This window comes from Salmo salar, chromosome 01 (genome assembly GCF_965601325.2).
Source record: "Salmo salar chromosome 01, fSalSal1, whole genome shotgun sequence".
NCBI lineage: Eukaryota > Metazoa > Chordata > Actinopteri > Salmoniformes > Salmonidae > Salmo > Salmo salar.
The window spans coordinates 93,236,251-93,259,912 of NC_138291.1; the positions used below are offsets into that span (position 1 = coordinate 93,236,251).

General features: G+C 41.9%; 1 protein-coding gene and 1 long non-coding RNA gene across 5 annotated transcripts in view; both read right to left on the bottom strand.

Annotated features, from left to right (window-relative positions):
- The window catches only part of LOC106610147 (protein tweety homolog 2-like), a 98,791-nt gene extending 92,486 nt beyond the window's left edge, over positions 1-6,305 (bottom strand). Inside the window, exon 1 of the mRNA XM_014209327.3 lies at positions 5,762-6,305. Coding sequence (XP_014064802.1) covers positions 5,762-5,890 — 129 coding nt within the window. The 5' untranslated portion in view covers positions 5,891-6,305. The remainder of the gene's footprint in view (positions 1-5,761) is intronic.
- A 1,883-nt stretch (positions 6,306-8,188) lies between these two features.
- On the bottom strand, positions 8,189-22,777 carry LOC106610188 (large ribosomal subunit protein eL38). Of its 4 annotated transcripts, none has more exons than XR_014392988.1 (7): positions 22,747-22,777; positions 14,630-14,656; positions 13,865-13,925; positions 11,468-11,552; positions 11,351-11,379; positions 10,845-10,967; positions 8,189-8,261 (listed from the first exon to the last, which is right to left on the bottom strand). It is a non-coding gene; the product is annotated as a large ribosomal subunit protein eL38 (long non-coding RNA). The 4 variants fall into 4 exon arrangements; XR_014392987.1 differs by having other exon boundaries at positions 11,468-11,555; XR_014392989.1 differs by lacking the exon at positions 22,747-22,777 and adding an exon at positions 14,863-14,960 and having other exon boundaries at positions 11,468-11,555.
- Between the last annotated feature and the right edge of the window lie 885 nt (positions 22,778-23,662).

The window sequence follows — 23,662 nt, forward strand, 5'->3', positions numbered from 1 at the left end:
TGAATACAAGAAATTATCTATTAGTTGAATGCATTCAGTTGTGCAACTGACTAGGTATCCCCTTTCATATACAGTTGAAGTCGGAAGTTTACATACACCTTAGCCAAATACACTTAAACTCAGTTTTCACAATTCCTGACATTTAATGCTAGTAAAAATTCCCTGTTTTAGGTCAGTTACTTTATTTTAAGAATGTGAAATGTCAGAATAATAGTAGAGAGTATGATTTATTTTAAGCTTTTATATCTTTCATCACATTCCCAGTGGGCCAGAAGTTTACATACACTCAATTAGTATTTGGTAGCATTGCCTTTGAATTGTTTAACTTGGGTCAAACGTTTTGGGTAGCCTTCCACAAGCGGCCTTTCAGGTTATGTCGATATAGGACTTGTTTTACTGTGGATACAGCTACTTTTGTTCCCCTTTTCCTCCAGCATCTTCACAAGGTCCTTTGCTGTTGTTAAATGATTGATTTGCACTTTTCGCACCAAAGTACGTTCATCTCTAGGAGACAGAACGCGTCTCCTTCCTGAGCGGTATAACGGCTGCGTGGTCCCATGGTGTTTATAATTGCGTACTACTGTTTGTGCAGATGAACGTGGTACCTTCAGGCGTTTAGAAATTGCTCCCAAGGATGAACCAGACTTGTGGAGGTCTACAATTTCTTTGAGGTCTTGACTGACTTCTTTTGATTTTCCCATTATGTCAAGCAAAGAGGCACTGAGTTTGAAGGTAGGCCTTGAAATACATCCACAGGTACACCTCCAAATGACTAAAATGTAAATTATCCTATCTTCCCTCTCTCTGCTCTCTCCCCATCCCTTTCTTCCCATCCCTCTCTCTGCTCTCTCCCATCCCTGTCTTCCCTCGCTCTACTCTCCCCCATCCCTGTCTTCCCTCTCTCTACTCTCTCCCCATCCCTCTCTCTACTCTCCCTCATCCCTCTTCCCTCTCCACTGCATCCCTCTTATCTCTCCCATCACTCTGCTCTCTCCCATCCCTCTACTCTCTCCCCATCGCTTTCTTTCTTACTAACGCTTTCCCATTAAACTTGTTCACCCCTACAGAAAAGGCTCCACATTACCTACCTAATTAAAACCAGCAAATATAGGGTGGGTGTCTCACTTTAGCCACTTTGAAAAATAAATGAAAGCTGTCTGTCCCTATTTTAGACATCTAATTTACACTGTACGCTATAGAAAACAACATTCCTTGAAATAAACCCAGTCTTTGTGGAAAGTAAGATCTGAAACATTGCTCATCCCAAGGACTTGGTGGCCTGCCTGGTCATTTGGAAGTGTGAGGAAACAATGTGTGCAGTCTGTAGCTTACCCCATGACAGTCTGGCACTCTCCTCTCCTCTGGCATTCCTGTCTGCTAAGCCAAAAGCATCAGCTTCCTTATCTTTTGTGTTGTGTGTGATTACAAGAGAGATGTGAAATATGCTGTGTCTGATGTTCACACAGGTTTACTTCCATTAACAAGGGTTTAAATAAATAGTTAAAGGGTTATTGGGTGTGGTATAAAACAAGAAGTTATCCAAGATGGCGTAGTAGTCGGAGGTGTCTTGTTGCATTTTAATAATCGTTTTCCTCTGGTTTTTTTTTTGTATATATTTTAATCTCACTTTCCATCTACGGACTGAAAATATTCTACAGCAACCCGCCTCACCCAATGTGGTACGAATCTGCTATTGTTTTTTACTTTAGAACCGAAACTCCCATCAGAGGCTAGCCAGCACACTATCTACTAGCCAGTTAGCCACTGCTAGCGGTCTTCACCGTTAACTCGGACACCAGCCAGCCTCAGCTCTGTCAATACCTGCCAGTCTGCACAGCGCAATATCAACCCAGAGCATATCAGACTGCTTTTTCTCTACCACATCTCCGGATTCCTACCGCAAGCTCTGGACCTTTACACCGTATCACCGCAGATAGCTAGCTGCAATCCGAGTGGCTACTCCTTGCTAACGTCTCTGTCCCGAAGCAAGGACCAGTTAGCCTTGAGCTAGCCTCGAGCTAGGCCCATCTCCCGGCTAGCCAAAGAGGTCGACCAGCTAATTCTTGGGCTACAATACCTCTTTTGCCAATTGGCCTTTATTGCCGACACGGCGCCCTGCCGATCCATCACAACTGGTCTGCCGACATAATTGTCCGAGGTGGTTTCAACAGGCTTTTCCGTTGCAACGTCGCCGAAGATCCATCTACTGGCCACGGCCTGCTAGCTTTCTGAATCGCCATATCTCCAGCTCTAGCGTAGTAGCGACTACTGAACGGCCCCGACTTCACCTATTGCTGCTCATCGGGCCCGATGATCACTCGGCTACTCATGCCTCTCCCTAATGTCAATATGCCTTGTCTACTGCTGTTTAGGTTAGTTATTATTGTTTTATTTCTCTATAGAGCCCCCAGCCCCGTCCTAAATGCCTTAGATAGCTCGTAAGTCGCACCCTCCACACATGCGGAGACCTCACCTGGCTTAACTGGTGCCTCCAGGGACCAGTTTACCTCCACTGTACTCACATCCTACGATACCCTTGTCTGTACATTATGCCCTGAATCTATTCTACCACGCCCAGAAATCTGCTACTTTTATTTTCTTTCCCCAACACATTAGACAACCAGTTCTTATAGCCTTTAGCCGTACCCTTATCCAACTCCTCCTCTGTTCCTCTGGTGATGTAGAGGTTAACCCAGGCCCCGTTGCCCCCAGTACCACACCAATTCCCAACGTAGTCTCATTTGTTGACTTCTGTAACTGTAAAAGCTTTAGTTTCATGCATGTTAACATCAGAAGCCTCCTCCCTAAGTTTGTTTTATTCACTGCGTTAGCACACTCCGCCAACCCTGATGTCCTAGCCGTGTCTGAATACTGGCTTAGGAAGGCCACAAAAATTCTGAAATGTCCATCCCCAACTACATTTTCCGACAAGATTGAACTGCCAAAGGGGGCGGAGTTGCAATCTACTGCAGAGATAGCCTGCAGAGTTCTGTCATACTATCCAGGTCTGTGCCCAAACAATTTGAGCTTGTACTTTTAAAAATCCACCTTTCCAGAAATAAGTCTCTTAACATTGCCGCTTGTTATAGACCCCCCTCAGCCCCCAGCTGTGCCCTGGACACCATATGTCAATTGAATGCCCCCCATCTATCTTCAGAGATCGTACTGTTAGGTGACCTAAACTGGGATATTATTAATCTAAATCTAAACTAGATGCCCTCAATCTCACACAAATTATCAACGAACCTTCATCCTGACCAACTTGCCCTCTAAATACACCTCTGCTGTCTTCAACCAAGATCTCAGCGATCACTGCCTCATTGCCTGCGTCCGTAATGGGTCCGTGGTCAAACGACCACTCCTCATCACTGTCAAACGCTCCCTTACACTTCAGCAAGCAGGCCTTTCTAATCGACTTGGCCCGGGTATCCTGGAAGGATATTGACCTCATCCCATCAGTAGGAGATGCCTGGTTGCTCTTTAAAAGTGCTTTCCTCTCCATCTTAAATAAGCATGCCCCATTCAAAAAATGTAGAACTAAGAACAGATATAACCCCAGACTTGACTGCCCTCGACCAGCACAAAAACATCCTGTGGCGGACTGCATTAGCATTGAATAGCCCCCGCGATATGCAACTTTTCAGGGAAGTCAGGAACCAATATAAACAGTCAGGAAAGCTAAAGTTAGCTTTTCAAACAGAAATTTGCATCCTGTAGCAAAAATTACCAAAAGTTTTGGGACACAGTAAAGTCCATGGAGAATAAGAGCACCTCCTCCCAACTGCCTGAGGCTAGGAAACACTGTCACCACCGATAAATCTACGATAATCGATCATTTCAATAGGCATTTTTCTATGGCTGGCCATGCTTTCCACCTGGCTACCCCTACACCGGCCAACAGCTCTGCACCGGCCAAGCCCCCCCTGCTTCTCCTTCACCCAAATCCAGACAGCTGATTTTCTGAGAGAGCTGCAAAATCTGGATCCCTACAAATCAGCTGGGCTAGACAATCTGAACTCTCTCTTTCTAAAGTTATCTGCCGAAATTGTTTCAACCCCTATTACTACCCTGTTCAACCTCTCTTTCGTATCATCTGAGATCCCCAAAGATTGGAAAGCTGCTGCGGTCATCCCCCTCTTCGAAGGGGGAGACACTCTAGACCCAAAATGTTATAGACTTATATCCATCCTACCCTGCCTTTCTAAAATCTTTGAAAGCCAAGTTAACAAACAGATCACCAACCATTTCGAATTCCACCGTACCTTCTCCACTATGCAATCTGGTTTCCGAGCTGGTCACGGGTGCACCTCAGCCACGCTCAAGGTCAAAACGATATCACATGGATAAAAGGCAGTATTGTGCAGCCGTCTTCATCATTCTTGGCCAATCACCGCATTTTTATCGGCAGACTCAACAGCCTTGGTTTGTCAAATGACTGCCTCACTTGGTTCACCAACTATTTCTCAGATAGAGTTCAGTGTGTCAAATCGGAGGGCCTGTTGTCCGGACCTCTGGCAGTCTCTGTGGGGGTGCAACAGGGTTCAATTCTTGGGCCGACTCTTTTCTCTGTATATATCAATGTCGCTCTTGCTGCTTGCTGGTGATTCTCTGATCCACCTCTACGCATACGACACCATTCTGTATACATCTGGCCCTTCTTTGGACACTGTGTTAACAAACCTCCAAACGAGCTTCAATGCCATACAACACTCCTTCCATGGCTTCCAACTGCTTTTACATGCTAGTAAAACTAAATGCATGCTCTTCAACCGATTGCTGCCCGCACCCGCCCGCCCGACTAGCATCACTACTCTGGATGGTTCTGACTTAGAATATGTGGACAACTACAAATACCTAGGTGTCTGGTTAGACTGTAAACTCTCCTTCCAGACTCACATTAACCTGTTGGGGATAAGGGGCAGTATTTGCACGGCCGGATAAAAAACGTACCCGATTTTATCTGGTTACTACTCCTGCCCAGTAACTAGAATATGCATATAATTGTTTGATTTGGCTAGAAAACACCCTAAAGTTTCTAAAACTGTTTGAATGGTGTCTGTGAGTATAACAGAACTCATATGGCAGGCCAAAACCTGAGAAGATTCCAAACAGGAAGCGCCCTCTCTGACCATTTCTTGGCCTTCTACACTCTCTTTATTGAAAACTGAGGATCTCTGCTGTAACGTGACACTTCCTACGGCTCCCATAGGCTCTCAGAAGGCGGCAGAACGTTGAATGATGACTTTGCAGGCCATGGCTGAAAAACAGTAGCGCATTTACTGCCCCCTACCCTAGAGAGGTTAAAGAATGGTGAAATATTTTATTTTTTAAAGATACAAAATATCCCTTTCTCTTCCATCAGGATTATCAAATTAATGAACTGCTTTATCTGAGAATTTCTGCCAACAGCAGAAGTATGGTCGGCCTACACAGGACAGACTACAATGCAATGTTAAGGCTACCTGCAACATTACATTTAATCTTATTTTTACAAATAAAATAATGTCCTTTCTGGAGTACACTATCTCTCAGATGACTATTCACAAATATCTAGCATCTTGCTGAAAAAGTGGGAACCGCCAGCATGTTATGGTTTAATCCCAAATGGCATCCTACCATTACTTTTATAGTGCACTGCTTTTGACCAGAGCTCTGAAGGCCATGGTCAAAAATTGTGCAATATATTGGGATTAAGGTCGGTGCCAATTTGGATGGAGATTATGAGACCCTCGTGGGTCAAATCTCGGTGTCTACCACGAACCTGCTGGTAGTTCTGATCCTGGGGAGTGAACGTGTTGTCGATGGGCTGAAAGTTCAAGTTGACATGAGGGAAATTGTGTAGCCAATATGTCCACCAAGGTGCCCTATAATCCTCCCGTATTGAGGACATCCTGGCCCGAGTTTAATTATCCAAGATCTAGTAGTCTTCTTTAGTAAACGGACAGCGCAGTCCCGTCTTCTGTAACAAAGCTATAAACTGTAATGAAAAAGCATGCTGGATAATGTAAACTCGTTCACACGCACAGTAGACAAAAGGCGCAGGGAGATCGTTAAAGGAAAGCATCCCAAAATGATCGGTGAAAAATAAAATTATCACACCATGCCCAGTCAGCCCGTTTCAACCACAGCCATCCTACCGTCTGCTGTTCCAGTCATTCCACAGACAAGGGCCGTCCCTACACCGGAGCGTGTAGGAATAAGAGACGCTGGAGACAAAGCGAGAGCGCGCAGAACCTGAAAGCAGGAACATGAATAGTAATGAAAAAAATGTAATTGGAAAAAGTAAGGCTTGGCACGTGGTAAATGGATACTCAAGTTTATGAAAAAAAAGTATAGGTATAGGCCAAATATATAATTATGAAATGTTCGCAAAAGCAACATCGATATCTGGGTAGCTCCATTGACTTTGCAACACTCCCATCTAGTGTAAATAAACTCACATGCAGAATCTGTCAAAATGTACCAAAGTGCCATGGAAATAACACACAACTGATAAAATTACCGTAGTCATACGGCGCAGCTGGAGGATTTGGCCTGGTCTTTTTCCAGTCTGCAAACTGCTGCTGGACAATGACCCAGTGTTGACAGACAGTGAGCTGAAGAATGGGTTCTAACTTACTATCCCGAATCTGAAAATACTTTAAATAACAAATGGCACCCTATTCCATATAGTCTACTAATTTAAGACCCATAAATACCTGGTCAAAAGTAGTGCAGTAAATAGGAATAATAGTGTGCCATTTGAGACGCAAACCTTTTGTATCCTAGCATATCAGTGGGGAAGTGGTCTGTCTAGTTTGTAGTAGACAGTAGCCAATGCTATGGTCATTCCAACAAATATAACACTAACCATTTGAGCATGCTGTGACAAACAAGGTGAATATCTGAAGTCTCAACCTTCAGAACATTCTGTATGAAGTGGATGAGTCTCATGAAGCCGATTCTATGCACTAGTCTGAAATGAAGAACTTTAGCCCTACACGTGCCTGTCAATGGTACCATGGCACAGTCCCTTAGGCCTACTTGAGTTCATAGCGCTGTTCACAACTTACTGTGGAGACTTCAGCTAAACATGCCAAAAGAAACTAGCCTGCCCATCTACACCTTTCAATTAGTCATAATTAGCATGTAGATAGTCACCTTTTTTTACCCTAACCATCAGATTTACCACTAAGGCTATATACATAATTATCCCAAATCCATGAAATGGCAGTGTTGGTAAAGTAATAGTACTGCATCTGTAATGGCAGGTTCTTCACCTAGTCACTTCCAGGAGCATATTTGTATTTAAATCCACCAGTCCATGAAGTAAGCGCAGGGCTATAAGTGATTGGATATGTGTAAGCAATGTAGTCGCCACCCGAAACAATTAAAATGTGGTTACATCATTTGAGTATTGGAAGAGGGCCAGTCAACTGGTTTGAGTCCACTACAGATAACCTGTCAAATTTGTTTAGCACAACAAAAAAAAAATGTATGCATTCACTACTGTAAGTCGCTCTGGATAAGAGCGTCTGCTAAATGGAAAAAAAAATGTATGAAATGTATGCATTCACTACTGTAAGTCGCTCTGGATAAGAGCGTCTGCTAAATGACTAAAATGTAAATGTAAAAATGTAATGTTTAGGGCCAGTTTCCCAGTCAATAGGTAAACCTAGTCCTGGCCTAAGAGCATCCTCAACAGTGAATCTTCAACAACAGCAGCCGTCTCATCATTAAACACCTGATTACACGTCTCAACAGGTGATCCATGCAAGTCATGACAGCACCAGTGGGGGTGGGCCTTCCCTCTTCTGTTCTCTAGTGCTCCTCAAGCATGGGGTAGGCCGACGACGTCCCGACTTCCAATCAAACCAACTCTTTGAATGCCCAACTCCTAAGTTTGCAGTTGTCTAAAAAACACTAATACAAAACATTTGTTTACCCTTTAGCATACTTCATCGTATATATACACACTTGGGATATCACTGCAATAGGACAAGTACAAAAAACAAATCATTGGAGGAAGTCCTTAAATCTGAGGAGTAGGTTGAATCTGTCTGGGAAACCAGCTCTTAGATTATCCAGTCACTTCATTCGGCAGACATTAGTTTTTGCCTTCTTCCAATAAAAAGCCACTAAGCATGTTACACATGAATATAGATAATTTACTGTAGTGGAACAACATAACAGGCATGACAAAGACAAATGGTTTTCCTCTTTTTATTACAATTTACTGTACACGAAGATAGTCCTCTACTTGAGCTCCTTCACAGCCAGACCTGAAAAGAGATGAGCTGGTTAGAAACTACATTACATGAATCATGCTCATTCACAAAACATGCTTTGAGTGACCAAGCTACAAACTTGATACATTGACATTATTAGAAATGCTACTGGCGGTAGGAAGACAAGCGAAGGTTCGCTTGTTCAAATCCCTGAGCAGATTTTGGGAAACATCTGTTGATATGTCCTTGAGCAAGGCACTTAACCATAACTGCTCCTGTAAATTGCTCGGGATAAGAGCATCTGCTAAATGACTAAAATGTACAGTTGGGGGTTCAGGAAAGAGTATAAATCAATTTAAAAAAGGAAACTGCAACATTTTAGCAACATGAAATCTTATTCAAATCTGTTCATATACACCCCTAGGAAGAACGACAACGTAAAACATTTTCTGACAAGAGACCACTTACATATGGTCAAGTTGATACATTTTTTAAAAGTTAGGGAATAACATATACTAAAGCATTTGCAAAAAATTCTATAGCAACATAGAATGGGAAAGCAGCAATGTTTTTGAACAATTAATAGATTCTGCAGTAAATAGGAACAGAGTCTACGCAGACCAGTGCACCACAGCCAATCAGAGCTACAGTAGGCCTTCATGAAAACAAGAAATTTGCCACAGACCTGCTATCATTCACTTTGCTCTGGACTGTGTGTTTGCTGGCAGTTATTTACTTTATTGCACACCAGTATGTCTAATTGCACATCATCTGCACAGCTATTACGCCAGTGTTAATTTGCTAAATTGTAATTACTTCACTACTATGGCCTATGTATTGCCTTACCTCCTCATGCCATTTGCACACACTGTATATAGACTTTTTTTTCTCTATTTTTTTTACATTTACATCATTTAGCAGACGCTCTTATCCAGAGCGACTTACAGTAGTGAATGCATACATTTCATACATTTTTTTTTTTTCCTGTGCTGGCCCCCCGTGGGAATCGAACCCACAACCCTGGTGTTGCAAACACCATGCTCTACCAACTGAGCTACAGGGAAGGCTATTTTGTTACTGACTGTACGCTTGTTTATTCCATGTGTAACTGTTGTTGTTTGTGTTCCACTGCTTTGCTTCATCTTGGCCAGGTCGCAAGTTGTAAATGAGAACTTGTTCTCAACTAGCTTACCTGGTTAAATAAAGGTGAAATGAACAATAAATTAAAATGTAGCTAACGTTAGGCTCTGTTTTTAGCTTGCTAAATAAAGATATGCTAGCCTATTAGCCACATTATGATTGACTTGTGATCATTGCACTTGCTAGTTTGATAGTATTGACATTCCCAGTCTTAGTTACATTTGTCAGTTTTTTTCTAGAATATTGAGTCTTTAAACTGTATATACCGAAAGGTGGCAACAAACAATGTACCAGACCAGCTGTGCATTACAAAGCCAATTCCTCCTTTGGCCGCCTTTCCTTCCAGTTCTCTGCTGCCAATGACTGGAACGAATTGGAAAAATCGTTGAAGCTGGAGACTCATCTCTCTCACTAACTTTAAGCATTAGCTATCAGAGCAGCTTACAGATCATTGCACCTGTACATAGCCCATCTGTAAATAGGCCATCCAACTACCTCATCTCCATATTGTAAACTTTTTTTTTTGCTCCTTTGCACCCCAGTATCTCTACCTGCACATTCATCTTCTGCACATCCATTGTGATTACTTCGCCACTACGGCCTATTTATCGCCTTACCTCATTTGCACACACTGTATATAGACTTTCCTATTGTGTTATTGACTGTACGTTTGTTTATTCCATGTGTAACTGTGTTGTTTGTCGCACCGCTTTGCTTTATCTTGGCCAGGTCGCAGTTGTAAATGAGAACTTGTTCTCAACTGGCCTACCTGGTTAAATAAAGGTGAAATAAAAATAAATTAAAAAAAACCTGAGGGCAACACGTTTTGGACTACCAAGAAAAGTATTGTTGAGTTACATTAAATCACGCATTGAACTGCAACTACCTATTCTGCCAACAATTCCTTAGTGTACGTCATGGAATGTTGAGTCAAATATAACCCATTTTTAAAACCTCAAGAGTTTTGTAGCATAAACTGGGAATTTTATATATTTATCTGATATGATTGTCTGTTTCATATCTTCCAAAATAGTTAAAACGCTGTCAGTGTCACTTTAAAATCTTCAGCGGCAATGGAAGCAAGCAGCGTTGTTCTATCAGATAAAAAAAAATGTTGGCCACCAATATTCCCAGACAGCTCAAAGCATTAAGGAATATACGTCCATGCACCGGTGGATCTCAATTTCTGATGAAGTTGAAACTAAGCATTAGGTCTATCCTTAATCTCCTAGCAAGTGTGCAAATGCACCACAAGCACCAAACATGTGGTGTTTGGACAACTTGTATAGTAATAGATCAGATTACTTCACGTTCAATTTGTAACCACTCTGCACTGACAAAATAACATCTTTATAGACTGGAAATTGTCACCAGACTTCAGGATTAAAGGTCTTGAGAGATGGTTCTATAAAACAGATTTCAGACTCCTTGTGCCAATTACCAACCCAATTAACCACAACATGCCAGATTCCATGTGATGAAAGTTGAGCATCTTACCTGGGGGCAGGGACTGTTTCAGCTTCTCTGCCTTCTCCTTGTCTGTGATGACGAGGGTGTACAGGTACCGGCTGCAACGCACCTTGAACTTGACATTGTCCTTGTTCTTCTTGATCTTTACAGCTGTGGGATAATAAACAAGAAGCAATCTAAACATTCAACACTATGGTTCGCAGTCGGCGTTCCCAGACACAATCCTATGTGGGTGCAGAAATGATAAAGACATAAGCGTTAACAAACTCCACATTTTGAGTGTACTGACTAGTGTACAATACGGTCTGTGCATATTTGTAAACAACAGCTGGTGCACGTAATCTAAGGAAGTCTCTAGATTTTGCTCGCCTGAAGTAGAATATATTGTGATTAATTGCAGGCCACACTACTTGCCTAGAGAGTTCTCAGCTATACTTTTTGTAGCTGTTAATTTACCACCACAGACAGATGCCGGGACTAAGACAGCACTCAGCCAGCTGTATAAGGAAATAAGCAAACAGGAAACCACTCACCCAGAGGCGGCGCTCCTAGTGGCCGGAGACTTTAATGCAAGGAAACTTAAATCAGTTCTACCAAATCTCTATCAACATGTTAAATGTGCAACCAGAGGGAAAGAAATTCTAGATCACCTGTACTCCACACACAGAGACGCGTACAAAGCTCTCCCTCGCCCTCCATCTGGTAAATCCGACCACAACTCTATCCTCCTGATTCCTGCTTACAAGCAAAAATTAAAGCAGGAAGCACCAGTGACTCAGTCTATAAAAAATTGTCAGAAGAAGCAGATGCTAAACAGGACTATTTTGCTATCACAGACTGGAACATGTTCCGGGATTCTTCCGATGACATTGAGGAATACACCACATCAGTCACTGGCTTTATTGATAAGTGCATTGAGGATGTCGTCCCCAGTGACTGTACGTACATACCCCAAAAAGAAGCCATGGATTACAGGCAACATTCGCACTGAGCTAAAAGGTAGAGCCAGACGAGCTAAATCACTTCCATGCTCGCGCCGAGGCAAGAAACACTGAGGCATGCATGAGAGCATCAGCTGTTCCGGACGACTGTGTGATCACGCTCTCCGTAGCCGACGTGAGTAAGACCTTTAAACAGGTCAACATTCACAAGGCTGCGGGGCCAGACGGATTACCAGGACATGTGCTCAGGGCATGTGCTGACCAACTGGCAGGTGTCTTCACTGACATTTTCAACAAGTCCCTGATTGAGTCTGTAATACCAACATGTTTCAAGCAGACCACCATAGTCCCTGTGCCCAAGAACAAAGGCAACCTGCCTAAGTGACTACAGACCTGCAGCACTCACGTCCGTAGCCATGAAGTGCTTTGAAAGGCTGGTAATGGCTCACATCAAAACCATTATCCCAGAAACCCTAGACCCACTCCAATTTGCATACCGCCCAAACAGATCCACAGATGATGCCATCTCTATTGCACTCCACACTGCCCTTTCCCACCTGGACAAAAGGAACACCTATGTGAGAATGCTATTCATTGACTACAACTCAGTGTTCAACACCATAGTACCCTCAAAGCTCATCACTAAGCTATGGATCCTGGGACTAAACACCACCCTCTGCAACTGAATCCTGGACTTCCTGACGGGCCACCCCCAGGTGGTGAGGGTAGGTAGCAACATCTGCCACGCTGATCCTCAACACTGGAGCCCCCCAGTGGTGCGTGCTCAGTCCCCTCCTGTTCGCCCTGTTCACCCACAACCGCATGGCCAGGCACGACTCCAACACCATCATTAAGTTTGCACACGACAACAGTGGTAGGCCTGATCACCGACGAGACAGCCTATAGGGAGGAGGTCAGAGACCTGGCCGGGTGGTGCCAGAATAACAACCTATTCCTCAACGTAACCAAGACTAAGGGGATGATTGTGGACTACAGGAAAAGGAGCACCGAGCATGTCTCCATTATCATCGACGGGGCTGTAGTGGAGCAGGTTGAGAGCTTCAAATTCCTTGCTGTCCACATAACAAATTAGAATGGTCCAAACACACCAAGACAGCCGTGAAAAGGGCACGACAAAGCCTAATCCCCCCCCCAGGAAACTAAAAATATTCGGCATGGGTCCTGAGATCCTCAAAAGGTTCTACAGCTGCAACATCGAGAGCATCCTGACCGGATGCATCACTGTCTGGTACGGCAATTGCTCGGCCTCCGACCGCAGGGCACTTCAGAGGGTAGTGCGTACGGCACAGTACATCACTGGGGCAAAGCTGCCTGCCATCCAGGAACTCTACACCAGGCGGTGTCAGAGGAAGGCCCTGAAAATTGTCAAAGACCCCAGCCATACTGTTCTCTCTACTACCGCATGGCAAGCAGTACCGGAGTGCCGAGTCTAGGACAAAAAGGCTTCTCAACAGTTTTTACCCCCAAGCCATAAGACTCCTGAACGGGTAACCAAATGGTTACCCGGACTATTTCTATTGTGTGCCCCCCCCCCCCCTGCAACCCCTCTTTTACGCTACTGCTACCCTCTGTTTATCTTATATGCATAGTCACTTGAACTATACATTCATGTACATACTACCTCAAATTGCCAGACCAACCAGTGCTCCCACACATTGGCTAACCGGGCTATCTGCATTGTGTCTCACCACCCGCCAACCCCTCTTTTTACGCTACTGCTACTCTGTTCATTATATGCATAGTCACTTTAACCATACCCACATGTACATACTACCTCAATCAGCCTGACTAACCGGTGTCTATATATAGCCTTGCTACTCTTATTTTTCAACTGTCTTTTTCCTGTTGTTTTATTTCTTTACTTACACACACACACACACACACACACACACACACACACACACACACCTTTTTGTTCTTCTTCACACTATTGGTTAGAGCCTGTGAGTAAGCATTTCACTGTAAGGTTTTGTATCCTGTTGTATTCGGTGCACGAGACAAATAAACTTTGATTTGATTACTTGATTCAATTGTCAGAAAAAGTGTCAGATGAGCAGAGCATGTGGGCAACAATGTAATACTTACACTTGGCATCCTTCCTCCTTGCTGTAAGAAGGAAATCTTTTATTTCTTCGATTTTTCGTGGCTGAAATATAACAGGAAAATAATAAGTACAATGTTCTGCAACATCCACACAACTACAGGGGTTCTCTCAACACAAATACCTTTGCTAACATGGCATAAGATTATAGCCTCATTGCTGACATAGCCATCTAGCCAAGAGAGAATAATAGCAAGCTAACTAAATGAAAGTAATCTGAGGATTGTCAGTGGACCGGTGGAACTAAAGATTCTGGTTATATCGAAATTTAGCACTAGGTCCACCCTTATTCTGGCAAGCGTGTAAATGCATCACAAGCACGAGACAGCCTGTGATGGTTGGACAACTTGCTAAGACATGCTGGCTAGCCAGGTTATCATTGGCTAGGTATGCTAACGTTCGCTAGTTAGCTCGTTACAACCCACGATGACAGTTGTAGCTGCCTTTCACTCGATTCGTTGACATTTCAGTTACTAACGAAATAGCTACACAACATCAGTTTAAGTTAGTAAGCAACTCGTGTACTGGCAGTAACCAACCACAGCAGCATTACTAGGCCGCACCGGAATTGGCCTGTGCTAACTAGTAGCCTACTCGGCTAGATAATGCTGGCGAACTAGTTACACAGGTAACAACCAGGCAAACAGATACCAACGTCTCAACGAAATAGCTAACACTAAGCGTACTAAACAACAGTAAGCCATGAACAGTTAGCCATGTAATTAAAATGCTATGAAAATGGTCCTCACCATCTTGCCGTGTCAGCGGACTGAAGCCTGAAAGACCGTAGAAAGACGAGGGTCAGAATGCAGATAATTTCAGTAGAACAAGCAACGCAAAACTAATATTAGGTTTATTATATGGATACATCTTTGTAAGATCATTCTTTAATAATTTGGGGGGGATATTATGCAGTTATAAGAAGGATGGAGGATGATTACAAATGTAATATTGAATGTATGGAAAAATATGTACAACTTACACAGCCTGCAAGAGAGGGGAGAAAGAGGACGGAACTTCCGCTGACGTAAAAATTATAGGTCAAGCTACGGCATACCATGGAGGACAAATGTAAGATGAACGACTTTCTCTTCACTCATTTATCCTTACTTAAACGTTTACTACTTATAAAGGGCAGACATATATGTAATAATATTCGACTAGTATTGGACTTGATAGACTACAATGAGCACATTATGGAAGATTGCTTTATTGTACTTGTAGACTTTTACAAGGCATTTGATAGCAGTTTAACATTTTCTTTTTGAGACCTAATTTTTTTTGATTTTGGTCAATATTTTCAAAGTGTAATTAAGACCTTTACAATAATAGTAACAGCTCTGTTAAATTATCCCATGGAACTTCACAGAGATTCAACATTAGACATGGAATTAAACAAGGATGCCCAATTTCTCCTTTCTTATTTTTATTGGTCACGCAAGTTATGACACTTCATATAAATAAGGATAGTTGTAGGGGTATTCAGATACAAGACAAAGAGATAAAATGTTCACAATTGGCTGATGACACCACCATTTTTTGAAAGATCATAATGAAGTCAGGAAAGCTATTGAGTGTATTAATGCCTTCTCACATGTATCAGGTTTATCTCGGAATATTAGGAAATGTGAATTATTTGCGTTGAAAAGATGACTTAAACTCAGTATGTAATATCCCTGTAAAAGATATGATCACATATCTTGGTATTAAAGTTAGCAAAGATCAGAAAGAAAGGGCCAACTTAAATTTCTCTCCTATTGTAGAGAAAATTGGAAAGAGATTTAACTCCTGGTTATTAAGAGATCTTTCTTTATCTGGACGTGTACTTTTATCAAATCTGAAGGTCTGTCCAGATTCGTTTATACCTCCCTTGCCTTGGATGTTCCTCTGTCAGTAAATAAAATGGTTGATACTAAATGATTTAACTTCATATGGAGGAATAAACCTCATTATTTAAGAAAAGCGGTAATATGTAGCATCCAAGGTGAGGGAGGGTTGAATGCTTTGAATTTTAAAACCTCTAATATAATATTTAAGATTAAATGGATACAAAACTATTTAAGAAATAGGGATTGCATTTGGAATATCATCCCTAATTTAATATTTCAACAGATTGGTGGTCTAGAATTCTTACTCAAATGCAACTTTGATATGGGTAAAATACCTGTTAAGCTTGCAAACTTTCATAAACAAGTACTTCTAACTTGGAACCTCATGTACAAACACAATTTTTCCCCACATAGGTATACAATCTGTAATAATAAAGACACAAAATACAAAAACAAGTCTTTATTTTTCCAGAACTAGTTTGACAACAACATTATTCGGCTTAAACAATTATTGAATAATGATGGACAACTATATGATTATCCAGAATTTATTAGAACACACAATGTTACATTCACTCCTGAGGAGTTTCAAATTGTTGTTAGAGCTGTCCCTAAAGGTGCTATTCTTTTAGGAGAATATAGCAATACTAAAAGTGAAACTGTTAAGTATTTTGTAGCCTCAATACAATTAGAATGAATTGACATTTTAAACTATAAATGTAATAACATGTATATAAGGAAACTATGTCATTATGTTACTATTCCCTCTGCTAAAATGTACTGGAATGCAGCCCTAGGACAAGTGAACTGGAACAAAGTTTCGTTGTTGTCTGGTAAATATTGTATATCTAAAAAGGTGAAAGAAGTATCATACAAACTCATTCATAGACTCTACCCTGTAAAGACCTTTATTATACACCGATTTAAAATAGATATTGATAACAAATGTGTATTTTGTGGTTTTGACCCAGAAACTCTTGACTATTTATTTTGGGACTGTTCTTAAGTCAGAAGATTTGAGTGAGTTTGAAGATTTTAATTTAAAAGAAACAACTATTAATGATAATCTGAGAGACTCTGATATTATGTTTTACTTTGATCCAAATGATATGGACCCTGACTTAACTTTCATTGTTCATTTGTTTATCTTTCATGGAAGATTCTTTATCCATAAAATGAAGTGGGCAGAGAACAAACCCCTTTTCACATTAGTTAAGATAGAATTTAAATATTATTTTGAAATGATCAGTAAATGTAAAAACAAAAAAGCAATATGTACCATAAAAGTATTTAACAAATTGAAAATGAATCTTGATATGTAATTCCCCTGTCTGTTAGGTTAATGTACTCTTGTTTGTATATTTCAGTTTTTTTTGTATTTGTTGTGTTCATAATAAAAATAAAAACCCTGAGCATACCGGACTGCTTTTCTCCACTACATCACCAGATTCCGGTCGTAAGCCCTGGACCATTACTCCAGATCATCGCAGCTAGCTAGCTGCTACCGAGTGGCCCAGCCCCGAAGCTAGCCTTGAGCCAGGCCCAACCCCCGGCCTGCTCAGTGGACCCTATGATCACTCGGCAACACAGCTGATGCCTCCTGGACTCTTCACTAACACGACTAGAAGCCACTACATCACCGGATTCCTGCCGTAAGCTCTGGACCTTTGCATCGGATCATCGCAGCTAGCTAGCTGCTACCGAGTGGGTATAGTGGCAAACGCCCTTGTCCTGAAGCTAACACCAGTTAGCCTCAAGGCAGGCGCATTTCCCGGCTAGCAAACAAAATTACTCCAGCTACAATACCTCTTTTGCCAATTGGCCTGGACCCTTTGTCGACACGGAGCCCCGCCGATCCACCACGACTGGTCTGCCGACGTAATTCCATCCGTTGTGCCCTCAACCGGCCTTTGCCAGACGTCGGTGAAGACGCTTCTGCTAGCCCCGGCCTGCTATCTTTATGAACGCCGTGTCTCCCGCTTTCTAGCGTAGTAACAACTACCTAACGGCTTCACTGTTTCATCTATTGCTGTTCACTGGACCCTATGATCACCTGGCTACATAGCTGATGCCTGCTGGACTGTTCATTAATCACTGTTGGCCCCAGCCTCGAACTCAGGCCCTGTGTGTAGTTAACTGACCCTCTCTGACCATTCATCACCCATTCACCTGTTGTTGGCTTAGCTGATTAGCTGTTGTTGTCTTACCTGTTGTTGTTTTAGCTAGCTCTCCCAATCAACACCTGTGATTGCTTTATGACTCACTTTATGTCTCTCTCTAATGTCAATATACCTGTATACTGTTGTTTAAGGTAGTTTTCATTGTTTTATTTTACTGCGGAGCCCCTAGCCCCACTCAACATGCCTCAGATACCTCTTTTGTCCCACCTCCCACACATGCGGTAACTTCACCCCACCATACCCGTCTGCACATTATGCCCTGAATCTATTCTACCACTCCCAGAAATCTGCTCCTTTTACTCTCTGTCCCCAACGCACTAGACGACCAGTTTGCTAGCCTTTAGCCATACCCTCATCCTACTCCTCCTCTGTTCCTCGGATGATGTAAAGGTTAACCCAGGCCCTGTGTGTCCCCAGGCACACTCATTTGTTGACTTCTGTAACCGTAAAAGACTTGGTTGCATGCATGTTAACATCAGAAGCCTGCTCCCTAAGTTTGTTTTACTCACTGCTTTAGCACACTCCGCCAACCCTGATGTCCTTGCCGTGTCTGAATCCTAGCTTAGGAAGACCACCAAAAATTCTGAGATTTCCATCCCCAACCACAACATTTTCCATCAAGATAGAACTGCCAAAGGGGGAGGAGTTGCAATCTACTGCAGAGAGTGCATGCAAAGTTCTGTCATACTTTCCAAGTCTATGCCCAAACAGTTCGAGCTTCTAATTTTTAAAATTATTCTCTCCAGAAATGTCTCTCACTTTTGCCTCTTGTTATAGACCCCCCTCAGCTCCAAGCTGTGCCTTGGACACCATATGTGAATTGATTGCCCCCATCTATCTTCAGAGTTCGTTCTGCTAGGTGACCTAAACTGGGATATGCTTAACACCCCGGCCGTCCTACAATCTATGCTAGATGCCCTCAATCTCACACTAATTATCAAAGATCCCACCAGGTACAAACCTAAATCCGTAACCATGGGCAAAGTCCATGGAGAATAAGAGCACCTCCTCCCAGCTGCCCACTGCACTGAGGCTAGGAAACTGTCACCACCGATAAATCCATGATAATCGAGAATTTCAATAAACATTTCTCTACAGCTGGCCATGATTTCCTCCTGGCTACCTCTACCCGTGCCAACAGCTCCGCACCCCCCGCAGCTACTTGCCCAAGCCTCCCCAGCTTCTCCTTTACTCAAGTCCAGATCGCTGATGTTCTGAAAGAGCTGCAAAACCTGGACCCGTACAAATCAGCTGGGCTAGACAATCTGGACCCTCTCTTTCTAAAATTATCCGCCGCCATTGTTGCAACCCCTATTAACAGTCTGTTCAACCTCTCTTTTGTTTTGTCCGAGATCCCTAAAGATTGCAAAGCTGCCACGGTCATCCCCCTCTTCAAAGGGGGTGACACTCTAGACCAAAACTGTTACAGACCTATATCCATCCTGCCCTGCCTTTCTAAAGTCTTTGAAAGCCAAGTTAATTAACAGATCACTGACCATTTAGAATCCCACCGTACCTTCTCCACTGTGCAATCCGGTTTCCGAGCTGATCACGTGTGCACCTCAGCCACGCTCAAGGTCCTAAACGATATCATAACCGCCATCAATAAAAGACAGTACTGTGCAGCCGTCTTCATCGACCTGGCCAAGGCTTTCGACTCTGTCAATCACCGTATTCTTATCGGCAGACACAATAGCCTTGGTTTCTCAAATGACTGCCTCGTCTTGTTCACCAACTACTTCGCAGACAGAGTTCAGTGTGTCAAATCGGAGGGCCGGTTGTCCAGACCTCTGGCAGTCTCTATGGGGGTACCACAGGGTTCAATTCTCGGGCCGACTCTTTTCTCTGTATACATCAACGATGTCGCTCTTGCTGCGGGGTGATTCCCTGATCCACCTCTACGCAGACACCATTCTGTATACATCTGGCCCTTCTTTGGACACTGTGTTAACTAACCTCCAAATGAGCTTCAATGCCATACAACACTCCTTCTGTGGCCTCCAACTGCTCTTAAACGCTAGCAAAACCAAATGCATGCTTTTCAACCCTTCGCTGCCCGCACCCGCCCGCCCGACTAGCATAACTACTCTGGACGGTTCTGACCTAGAATACGTGGACAACTACAAATACCTAGGTGTCTGGCTAGACTGTAAACTCTCCTTCCAGACTTATATCAAACATCTCCAATCCAAAATCAATATATTTAAATAAGGTATTATTTTTTATATATACATTTGCAAACATTTCTAAAAACCTGTTTTCGTCTTGTCTTTATGTGGTATTGTGTGTCGATTGATGAGGGGAAAAGTAATTTAATCAATTTTAGAATAAGGTTGTAATGTAACAAAATGTGAAAAAAGTGAAGGCGTCTGAATACTTTTCGAATGCATACACAGGTCAGACCCCTGGATCCCCCCTCTCTCTCTGTTTGTTGTTCTTTTGCTATGCAGAATAATGCCAGGTTTGTCAATGACATTCACAACACAATGATCTAAATAGCAAACTATAAAAACATTTCTGATATTGATGAGAATGTCTAGCCCCTCATTGTTATTCTAGATTTTCTTAGTATTTACCATTTCAAAGAAGTTTGTGTTGGATTGGATGCAGGCCAGGGGTGCCTATAATTGCCTTTTCATTATGGAGACTAAAACGGTCTGTTGTTATTCCAGTAAGACAACAATTGTTGCCTGCTGAGAAAAATCTATAATTTTCATAAAATAATTCCTTTCATTCTGTTCATCCTCCATTTCAGGTTCACCCTTTCTAAGACATACCTATGCCATGCTGTTCTAGATAACTAACAACAGAGGTCACTAACCCATCATGAATGGAGTGGTATAATTCTCACTGTGAAACATGGGTGGCACTGTCTACCCTGCTAACAATGTGCTTGGTGGCCACATCTTTTTAAGTATCATAAAATGAGAAAATTAGATGGATTGATTTTGAAGGACAGAGTTGGGAATGAGATTTTTTTGAATATAGGTAGATATAGATAAAATTATATAATTATGTTTAAACTGTATATGCTATTGAAAGGGGTAATGTTTTTATTTAACCTTTATTTAACTAGGCATGTCAGTTAAGAACACATTTTGATTTATTTTTTGGATTAGAAAAATAAATAAATACAATATAAATATAGGACAAAACACACATTCCAACAAGAGAGACAACACTACACAAAGAGACCTAAGACAACAACATAGCAAGGCAGCAACGCAACATGGTAGCAGCACAAAACATGGTACAAACATTATTTGGCACAGAACAGCACAAAGGGCAAGAAGGTAGCGGCAACAATACATCACACAAAGCAGCCACAACTGTCAGTAAGAGTGTCCATGATTGAGTCTTTGAATGAAGAGATTGAGATGAAAACTGTCCAGTTTGGGTGTTTGTTGCAGCTCGTTCCGGTCGCTGGCTGCAGCGAACTGAAAAGAGGAGCGACCCAGGGATGTGTGTGCTTTGGGGACCTTTAACAGAATGTGACTGGCAGAACGGGTGTTGTATGTGGAGGATGAGGGCTGCAGTAGATATCTCAGATAGGGGGAAGTGAGACCCAAGAGGGTTTTTATAAATAAGCATTAAGAGTGCAGTGATGTGTCCTATAAGGAGCATGGCCGAATGGTAAAGAACATCTAGCCGCTCGAGAGCTCCCTTACGTGCTGATCTATAAATTATGTCTCCGTAATCTAGCATGGGTAGGATGGTCATCTGAATCAGGGTTAGTTTGGCAGCTGGGGTGAATGAGGAGCGATTACGATAGAGGAAACAAAATCTAGATTTAACTTTAGCCTGCAGCTTTGATATGTACTGAGAGAAGGATGTAAAACAAAGGGCTTTATAAATACATTTGATTGATTGATTGATTGACAGTGCACCGTCTAGCCATACTCCCAAGTACTTGACTACCTCATGCTCTAAACCCTCAGAGGTAGTAATAACACCTGTGTGAAGAGGGGCATTCTTCTTACCAAACCACATGACCTTTGTTTTGGAGGTGTTCAGGACAAGGTTATGGATAGAGAAAGCTTTGTTGTAGAGCATATAACACAAAATCCGTGGAGTGGCCAGCTGAGTATAAGACTGTATCATCTGCATATAATTGGATGAGAGGGCTTCCTACTGCCTGAGCTATGTTGTTGATGTAAATTGAGAAGAGCGTGATTCATGGGCTGTTGGGGCTACAGGTTAGCAATGAACCCCGAGCCGGGATTGCTAACAAGGCTGGAAATTCAAAACATCAAAAATCTAATAATTTCAATTTCTCAAACAATCAACTATTTTACACAATTTAAATGATAAACATCTCCTTAATCTAACCACATTGTTCGATTTTCAAAGAGGCTTTACGGCAAAAGCATAAAGTTAGATTATGTTAGGACAGTACATAGCCACAAAAGTACAAACATCCATTTTCAATTCAAGGTCAGACGTCACCAAAAGCAGAAACCAGCTTGAATTATGCACTAACTTTTGTCAATCTCCATCAGATGACACTCCTAGGACATTATGTTATACAATACATGCATTTTTTGTTCCATCAAGTTCATATTTATATCCAAAAACAGCATTTTACAGTAGCGTGAAATTCAGATTTTTTTCTTCTCTGAAATGCTTCCGGTGAACATAACAAAATTACTATTCGAAAACATTGGTAAATTATAATATTGTCATTCAAAGAATAATATATTATCATCTCGTAATTGCTACCGAATGGCCAGATCTCAAAATAACTTTACTGGGAAATCACATTTTGCAATAAACGGGGTGCTATGCTAAGAACAACAGGCTATGCTATACAGTTAGCATCATCTAAAATCGATAATAACATTGTAAATATCCCCTTACCTTTGATTATCTCCATCAGAAGGCAGGCATCCCAGGTCCGGAAGGCATCCCAGGTCCGGAACAAATGTGGTTTCTTTTGACAAAGTTCATAATTTATGTCCAAATAACACCAAGTACTTAGCGTTCATTATGCTCCCACAAAACGTGTAAAATCACGCCGAAAAGCTAAAAAAACCTAGTAAATAATCTATTTATGTTCGTTCAAACATGTCAAATGTTGTTTAGCATTAATCTTTCCATTTTTAACGTTAAACATCAGTAATATTTTCACACAACCTAACCTATCCTATGTCTAGATAAACAATGAAGACAAAACTCACGTTTCTCAGATTTATGCGCAGGCGCAAAAAAATGAAGTGATGACATGTCAACTTCCTTGGATTCTAATTTGCTCTCTGTTTATCATAGACGCTTCAAACAACTTTATAAAGATCGTTGACATCTAGTGGAAGCCGTAGGTGTTGCGAAATGAATCCTTTCTCACTATGGTATCTATAAAACAATGACACTAAATAGTACAGTCACAAAATTCACATTTTTTTTTGATCTATTTTTCACAGGTTTTTGCCTGCAATATGAGTTTTGTTATACTTACAGACACCATTCAAACTGTTTTAGAAAATTCAGAGTGTTTTTTATCCGAATGTGTTAATAATATGCATATCCTAGCTTCTGAGTTGGTGTAGGAGGCAGTTAAAAATGGGCACATATTTTTTTCAAAATGTCTCAATACTGCCCCCGAGCCCCAACAGGTTCCTATCGTTCCATCACATCTTAAAGTCCAATGCTGTCTTGGAATTCAGTGCCATTTTGAGATTATTACCTTGAACAATCTGCTCCTATTGGATTCATGAACTGTAAATGAGCCAGTCTTTCAGAAATGCATTTACAAATAGCTTCTGAGCGCACTTTGAAA